Raw genomic sequence first — 9,342 nt, 5'->3', positions numbered from 1 at the left:
CACTATTTGATTTTGTGGATTTTAAAATTATCTTACACCCGGTCGTAATTTATACTTATCGGAAAAAGCCCGCGCAGGTTTCCAATCAGGTGGAGTTCTACGTGGCCTGGAATAATATGGGTACCGTTATTTTCCGCACACGTTACTTTCCGCTGAAACAAAACGGTGTTTTCCGCAAACAAATTTGTCAGCGGAAAGTAACGTTTTTTTTTTGGAGGAACAGCATAACTTACTGAATTGATTAGGCACATGGAATGATTTAGGAAGATGGAGAAGATAGGATTATAACTGTAACAGGATAAATCGGCCATGATTTTAGATGTAACTCGTAAGAAAGGTGGTGCAAAATGCGTGTTCGGTTATTACACCAGCCCTTACTTATACAGCCATTTCCAGCGAAAATCAAAGTTACCGCCTTTTACAACTTTTTTTTTTTAAAAACTATCATTACGCGGACCGCAGTTTTAATACTTTATTAGATAGTCAATTCTTCATAACGCGGGCGGCGAAATTATTTTTCCCACTTCGACGCGGCCACATTAGCATAATGGGCGTGGACTATCGGTCGTTGTTACGGCTTATTGGTCCACGTCACAGACTATGCAGTGATATCTCTCGGGTGTTTGTTTGGGTGCTGAAAGTTCTCAATTAAGTTACATGTCAGGGATTCTAGTACACGTACCAGTATAATAAATAGTATAGTACAGAGGGACATAGCTATTTAGGCATAGTTATAGCAGGGAGCTGCTACTCTAACAGTAACAGCTCCCTGGTTATAGTTAATACAGACGCAAGTGACAACTGTTTAATAAAATGGGTTGAATATTTCAAGTCCGTAACAATACCCAGTAGCGTACGTAAACTAATGATGAAAGCACGTAGGCTCCTTACTGCCGTTTAAAAGGGGGTTAATTTATAAATGAACAAATAATTTAGAATGATGGATAAAACAACATGGGGCACAATACAATACATGTATCTTTGTAGGTTTTTAGCATTGAAAGGTCAGTGGGCCTACCTGGTGTAATATGAAGTGTAATAATCAATACCACGGGAGGTTCATTTATAACTTTTCCAGACCCTGCTGTCACGGGGGGTTCTTTTCCAAACTTTTCCAGACACGGGAGGTTCATAACACATCTAATAAACAAACACAGTTTGATTTTGTGATGGAATTTACCTCAAGAGCTCCATAAGACCCGATTGACTGGGAGGAGCAGTCGCACATCATCATGGATCTCATGAAGTCATGTCTTAGGCCTGAGTATATTAGGCCTGAGTATATTAGCTGAGTATATTATTAAAGAGCTATACGTAAGAGCTCGAAGTCGAAGTCACAAACTTGCCGGCCTGTGACGTATTTCATAAGCCACGCCCATGTGGCCGCGTCGAAGTGGGAAAAATAATTTCGCACGCGGGCGTCCCTTTGCCCTTTTATCGGCCGACCGCCTCATACTTCTTTAATAATCCCTAATTACACACCCCAAGCCTCCTCTATATTATAAGCAGCTTAACTTTTCTGACATGAACTCAGTCTAACCATCCTTTATCAACGTTCTTTGATACTTTCTCATGTTATTTTAATCATCCTGCCTGAATTTGGTATCCTAAAATTGCGGGAAAATATAGTATACTGGAAAGTGAAAAAAAAGGTGTTTTCCGTAGAAGAATTTTTTCAGCGGAAAGTAATCAGCGGAAAGTAACGTATGCGGAAAACAACTGAAACCTATGTCTGCCTTGCCGTTATCACATATATAAGCTGATTATATTTTGCTTCTTATAACTGAAGACAGGCCGTAGTTTTCTTTGGTGTTAGTGGATCCAGATCTGATGAGAGGGGAGGAGGTCAGAGGGCAACAAAATGGAACCCGGGTCAGTTAAAGGACAGTGGCGTCGCCAGGGGTGGCCTGGGGGCACGTGCCCTCTCAAAAAAAAATCGTGCCCCGCCCCGCAGGTGCCCCCCAGATGCGATTTTTAGGGTTAAAAAAAAGGTAAAAAAACACTCACACCAAAAAAACTAAGCCCAAAAATTCTTGAACATAAAGAATTACTTCAAGTTGCAAAATATAGCACCAGATTGTAGGCCTATCTAAGGACCCATATTAACTAAAAACACCCCTCCCCTTAGACCCCTCCCACAGGACGGCATTCACAAACAATGTGCCGCCTCTAATTAAGTGATGTACCCCACAGTGCCCCTCCCCCATCATGGCGACGGCACTGTCATAGGGGCTAGTGAAGCTATGGAATGAAGAAGTGTGTACTCTCATTTTCAAGATAAAGTGAAATTTACAAAATGGGGCCCGGTGCGGGCATACTTATCCCCGGGGCCGGACCTGGCTCTCCACGCCTCAGGCGGGGTGAAATCAAAGGGTGTATATTAAACTGGCGCCGAAAGCCTGCAATGTTCGAGGTAGTCTGTATAGGCCCCAAATTATAGCACGCTTTAATTGCTAGTTCTCAATTAGTACTTTGCTGCATGCCAGGTCTTTACTCTTCAAGTTGTTCTCAGAAATTTTTAAGGAACACACAAGATGATTGAATGTTCCGGTGAGGAAAATTACCTCGAAGGTTGTAACAAAAGCAGTTTAAGAATTTTGATCAAAGGTGACCATATTTGAATATCTAGCATATTTGGTGCCAATACATCATACCAACAAGAATGTTACATATGTAGGTCAATGGGCGAATGCTCTAGCCAATGGGCGAATGCCCTAGCCATTTGAATTAACGTACGTCTATGTCATGTTAACATCTCCATGCTTATATTATACTTTAGGGGGTATAGGCTGTCATCCGTTCTGGGAGGGGTCTAAGGGGAGGGGTTTCCGGCCCTTCCCTTGAGAAAATTTTATTTCGCTAATGGCGCTTAGATGTCAGCAATGTTTATAAGGCACAAGGAAGTTTGACTAAAAGAGTCCATCACTGCATTAAAATCCACTTGTAAGTTCAGCGAAGTCTCGTATGTCTTTGCTTACTAAGTATGACTAATGAGGTGACGTGCTATAATAAAAATATTTTAACAAATATCGCCTACATCTGGAAAATCGTATATCTAATAGCTATATTTTATTCTTTTTTAATCTTTTGGCCGTCCCGAATTGGTTTGTGTTTGGGGAATCAGCTCCCCCTTCTGGTTATGCAACACCCCCCCCCCTCCCACCCACCCCTCACATATACACATTTTCACACGGGCCAATGATTTCAAGACTAATCATGTACTGCGAATTTACATTTTCTATCGATAGGCTGTAATTATCTACTCAGAATTATGGTAATGACTTGAATGACACTAAAACGCGGTCGCCTAGCATGTAATTACACCGACTTTGCAACTATAAAAGTGGGGTACTGTATATGTATCGATGATTATACAACAACACAGAAATACGGAGGATTATCTGTCCTAGCCATACAGGACGGTAAACAGAGCGATTCAATGTGTAGCATTCAGATATAATTAAATCTCCTTGGTGGCTAAAATAGTCATACAGTACCGTAACTATCTAAATTTATCCCGTCAACTTCATGAAGGAGTTCAACTTATATTATTTGTTTACATCTCATTGGTTTACACATGATTGGATGGGGGCGGGAGCACATGTAATCCTCGTAAGTATAAGTACAAGTTTTATTTTTTACAAGCGAACAGCGAAGTATTCCAGTTTTATTTCATTCTCAGTACGTACGTTTGTGCACACGTGTCAATATTTGTCACTTAGTATTAGAATCATTTAGTATTAGAATACACAGTATTAGAATCGCCAGTTGGTAGATTGCCAATGATACAATACTATACATCTATCACTGTTTATGACCAAGCTGAAAACGTACCTCTTCACGAGATATTTTAGCTGGTTTCTATTATTTCTATAATTGGGTTGTGGTTAACATCATTAAACGTCCCTCCTTTTAACTCAACATATATCATCAAATAGGAGAGATCCATCTAAGGCATTACTTGGTCCTATACAGTTCAGGACACCTTCCGTTTGGTTTCTCTTTGTGTTGTGAACATCACAGTACGGTCCTGTGAGTAATATAGTTGAGGCAATCACCCGCTGGTTTCAAAGTCATCCGTTCCATTACTCCAAGTTTCTGCCCAGGTACCAGACTGAAACTCAATTTCTGAACTAATTTAGCAATTACTACCCTGGCTTGAATCTGTAGGAACGAAAGTGAGAGGAAATTGAAATATATACCGTTATGAAAAAGCAACACTGTGAAAAAGCAAACCAGTGTGTCTTTAAGTTAAAGAGGGAGGTATATATTAATCAACATATATATTTCCCATTTGCAATTTCAGTGAAATATCTCCTATTAACCAGATGATAGCATCATAGGAAACTGTAACTGCGCATGCGTATCGTTATCAGTATACAGACAGCAGAAGGGTGGTTTCAATAATAAGCTAACAACAAGAAAACTTAAAACACTTATATAATATGCAAGTTTTACCAACTAATTTTAGTCTTATGCAACACAAAAGTCATTTGATTTTGCTGTTATCTTTTACTAATGTTAAACTTACATTATATTTTGAAGAGACTTAAAAGAGAAAAAAGCTCACCGATAACACAAATTTTATTATTCGTATAATTCGTATGATTTCGATAATGATTTATTCATTTTTAAGACTAAGAAAATAAACAAAATATAGTTACATGATACCCACCATGGCAAACTGCTGTCCAATGCAAGATCTGGGTCCCATTGAAAATGGAAAGTACACATAAAGAGGTCTATGAAGAATATAAAAAATCATGTAATAGCAGCATAAAAATTTGTAACAATAGACTGACGTCGCAACATAATGTTTATATATATATAGGCCTATATATATAGGCCTATATATAGGCCTATATATATATATATATATATATATAGGCCTATATATAGGCCTATATATATAGGCCATATAGACCTATATATATATATATATATATATATATATATATATATATTTATAACAGCATGCTTGTTATAGTATCACATTGGCTATATATAGAACCAAAATTGTATTACCAACACATCGATGGTAAGAACTCCGCATGCAAGTTTGGAATCTCCTGATATTTGACTTTGTTATGAAAGTCACATGTATGTAGGCATGTTCTGCAGTTAACCATATCTGTACTTACACCCTGTTATTGGGGCATCTAAAACATTACCCAACTTTGTTATGCACATGTTCCCGGTAATTACGTCATTACGGGTACCCGACGGGTTCCCGTGGTCGAGTACCCTGTTCTGAATTTATTACCCGGTGCAAACTCTATACGTGTGATGCAACAGTGTAGATCGTAAGAAGAGCTCTTAACCAGTGCTATCATCCTAGGAAAGCTAAATTTAACGGTAGAATTAATGTCACCACTCCACTGGTGAATATGAATAATTATTATGTAAATAAATTTGCCAAAATATCTGATCAACTGGTGTACTAAATACGTTGTGTGCATATTCATAAGTATGACAATTACGATACTTAAATTCTATTATATTGCTACATTTCTAGAAAAGATGACAATGTTACTCACTTGTCTTCGTCTCTCCTGAAGCGTTCTGGGTCAAAGGTCAATGGGTTTTTGAAATAATCTTCTGCTCTGCTCATTGCATAATTAGTGAACTGAGAAAAGAATATTTACAAAAACAACAAATGCAGTGATTATACATACTAGATACTTGAAATTGCAAAGATAAGCGTACAAATTTAGAATATAATTATGAACATCAAAGTTATAGAAATCATAACAATGCAGAAAATAAATCTCTCATTCATAGCGAAAATCATTTTAGAAATGTTAATTAGTAAAATGTGTACTGACGTTTGGGCACCTATACGCTCGTTCCATGATAAGGCCTTTTTATTTCGCCCGATTCTCCTTGCCCTGATCCTCTTTCCATGATTGTCACAATACTCTTATCGAATGTATTTGGACGAAAATCGTACAGTATTCGTACTCAAAAGGCACACAAACAGCAAACTATCTGAGGTCGAAAATCCTGTGCAGTAAACAGTACAGTAAACTGAAATGCTGTGTTATTACATTATGTGTGCATGGGTACGGGTTTGTTACGCATACGATTGCCTGTGCTATTCACTGATCTAAATTTGCCACCGAGGTCACGTGATTAATCGGGGTCCCAGTAAACCTCGCTGAAACCTCGGTAAAGCCAGCGCCCTCAAAATAAAGTCTATGAGCGATATCGCCTTTAACATGTGACCTATAGCATATTTGTGGGCTATATTGATGTCATTATTTTTTTCTTACTGTGCATAAGGCTAAGTGACACTTACAAAAATGGTTGTACCAACTGGCATGTCGTATCCGGCTACTTCCATCTTGCAGTGTAAATATCGGGCGGTTCCGAAAAGTGGAGGATACAAGCGAAGAGTTTCCTTCAAGACCTGAAAATTAATCACGATATAATCTATAGATAATTAATAATCACAAATTATTGATTACAACTGTCAGCATAACAAGAGGTCACTTTTAAGCAGTTAAGACGCCGGGTATTATATTACCAAGTTATAATAGATGGTGGCGGTTGCTGTTCCATTTAAAATTTGGAGGAGAATGGAACATTTCAAAATTTGCCTTGGAGATTCCTGTCGAATGCACAGTATAGGAGGCAACAGTCTCTGTTCTTAGAACTAAACATTCAATTACAATTTATACCCGCGTTCGCAGGCAAAAATCCGAAAGGGGTGTGTGGGGTGTACACGCCCCCTCCTTTTCAACTGCACATTCAAAAGTCGTTATTACCACAACCTTGTGATTAGATCTTATTTATAGATTATAATCATGCCTCAGGATGGCATACCTTGGCGCGATTATAAAATGTCTTTTTCTTTCACTGGGAGACAACCCCCACATCCCCAACGTGGGTTTCAACGACCTCAGGGCTACCCCTATATGGATCGTTTATGTTCATGCATAATCATGTTACCATTTGGCTGTGTGTATCACATAAATGATTACGTCATACTTCGTTTCAATAAATCTGTAAATTGGTGATGGAATAATGAAATCATAAATCTAGTCGATCTGCATGTTCCATTCACCTGGTCATAACTCAAGGTTTGTAAAAATGTGATCCATATTTCAGGAATACCCAAGAACTAATGGACATCTGTGTAAGCCAATGTACAGGTGATCATGTGACTATAGATAGTTAGTCAAACCGTGATATTAAACCGAAAATTTTCCGCTTGCAAAATGAAATTTCTTTCTCACCAGCATCAGGTATTCCATTTTGGCAATATCTTCATACTCAATAACTTCCTTCTGTCCAACTATTGTGTCAACTTCCTGTAAAACCCTGCAAAGGTACTTATAAGTTTAACCTTTTATGAAGAAGAACGCATACTGTACGTATAGTCTGTACGTAGAACTATACCAATTTTCAGTAGTCATTCCAATAGTGTATAGATATGTAATGTGTGACTATAGGCAAAAAGTGAAATAAAATTTGACTATTGTCTAAAACTTTACAGTCTGAACCAAGCTTTATCCAGTCAAAGTTATTAAGATACCTTTCACACAAACACATCGTACTAAAAAAAATACAAAATTAGAGCCAAGTGTTTAAAACCTGCTGATTAAATAATATTTTATATAGCAGCCAAGAGCGGTGTATCACCGAGGCAAAAGTGTTGTTTTATACAAATGGCCGTTTAATTGTTTGGCATTTAGTTACGACCTCTAGCAATTTATAATATCAAAGCTACCGAGTATTATTCAACATGACTTATAACTTGGTCATTAACTTAAGCTAAATTAAAGATTCTTTCTATTCTAAACATCTTTCAAATACTTGAGTTATTCCGTTCATCATTTGCAAATTCAAACATACCAATCCGGCAAACTACTTCACTGTGTGTGGGGTATTAATGTAGAAACAGCTGCTAAATTTACCAAAATTAAACATGAAATTCTGCTTTGTGAAAGCGTACATAGATAACTTACTTCTTTAAGACTTCTGGGTTTTGACCAAGACAAAGCAGAGTGAACGACAGGAGGTTGGCAGTGGTCTCCTGACCTAACAAAATCAAAATATGTTTATTATATTGATTAAGAACATATTTTGCAACATTTTACACACAAAATTGATAATGTCTTTGTAGCGCTACAAATTTTACAGTTAAATGTATTACATATAGTTTTACACCCTACCCTCCCCACCCTGCCTCACATGGTGGTGTAAACCTCATCCCCACCCTCCGTGTCATATTTTAAAAGTTCGATTCAATTCAACTTTTGCTTTTGTTCTAGTCTTACTGTTAAGCTATATTAACTACCTAGTTATTACCTGCCCCGAAGAAAGTGACAAATTCATCCACCATTTCTTCGATGGAGAAGTTCTCTTCAACGATGGCTTCTTTTATGATGAAGCTTAAGATATCTTTGGGCAAATCCTTGCCCTGTTTCTGGTCTTCTATTCTTTGTCTGATGATGTCTTCTCCTGTCTTCCTTAGTAACTGGATGGCTTTCCTGGCCTTACTCCTGTACTTAAAGGCACTGTAACGAGGATTCATCTGGAAACAGAAATATTGAGATATTAACTAACATCATTGATAAATGTTACGAACGGACAGGACGAATATTATGGAGAAAATGACAAATCGGAGTATTAAATCACATAATATTATATATAAATTATGTACTGGCAAGCTCATTCACAAACTATTTCCACATCACGATTATTTATTATACATCTATCGATGAAGACATAATTGCTTAAAAGACTGTATTGTGTCACGGGAACAATTCTAGTAGGGGTTGTATATGAAATATTGCCTCTCGGGTAACCTGTGATTAGTAAAGTGTGTACATACCGCACTTTACCAAGTATATGATTGTTCACTAGGAGACATACTAGCATATATCTACCTCTTGAAAATAGCCACACTCGTGAGTAACTGTGTGTTATGTCCATGGACATAAACAAATGACCGAAGATTGCATATAATGTCATGACACTTCAAATGCTTTTGGCACAGTTTGCTTACAGAGCAACATTTGTAACAAATTTTTGCAATACACTGAAACATTTACAAATTAAATTGTTCTTCTGGTTTGTGCACTTCGTGAATTAAACCAAACAATGTATCTTACATGAGTGATAATGATGTCACTTACAAACAAGAATATCTCTCGTCCCTGCCTGGACATAGCCTCAAATGCAGTCCCTAATGCATCCGTAAATGGCGTATCATTAAACACCATATCATCTCCCATTGCAAATCCTGCCTGTAAACAGAAGGACAATATTAACTACACGATATCAACACTGTCGTTTTTCTACTTGGTTTGTTTTTAGAGGTATACACTAAAAAAA

At 37.5% G+C, this 9,342-nt stretch overlaps 1 protein-coding gene across 1 annotated transcript in view; it reads right to left on the bottom strand.

The window, feature by feature from the left end:
* Window positions 1-3,212: 3,212 nt before the first annotated feature.
* Window positions 3,213-9,342, bottom strand: part of LOC139970423 (uncharacterized) — a 45,134-nt gene continuing 39,004 nt past the window's right edge. The window contains exons 35-42 of the mRNA XM_071976078.1: window positions 9,144-9,254; window positions 8,314-8,539; window positions 7,971-8,043; window positions 7,239-7,323; window positions 6,299-6,409; window positions 5,538-5,626; window positions 4,676-4,742; window positions 3,213-4,164 (exon numbers count right to left, since the gene is read on the bottom strand). Coding sequence (XP_071832179.1) covers window positions 4,018-4,164; window positions 4,676-4,742; window positions 5,538-5,626; window positions 6,299-6,409; window positions 7,239-7,323; window positions 7,971-8,043; window positions 8,314-8,539; window positions 9,144-9,254 — 909 coding nt within the window. The 3' untranslated portion in view covers window positions 3,213-4,017. The remainder of the gene's footprint in view (window positions 4,165-4,675; window positions 4,743-5,537; window positions 5,627-6,298; window positions 6,410-7,238; window positions 7,324-7,970; window positions 8,044-8,313; window positions 8,540-9,143; window positions 9,255-9,342) is intronic.

Source organism: Apostichopus japonicus, chromosome 8 (genome assembly GCF_037975245.1).
Source record: "Apostichopus japonicus isolate 1M-3 chromosome 8, ASM3797524v1, whole genome shotgun sequence".
NCBI classification, from domain to species: Eukaryota; Metazoa; Echinodermata; class Holothuroidea; order Aspidochirotida; family Stichopodidae; genus Apostichopus; species Apostichopus japonicus.
The sequence above is the reverse complement of the archived record's forward strand: the minus strand, read 5'-3'. Positions and strand labels throughout refer to the sequence as shown.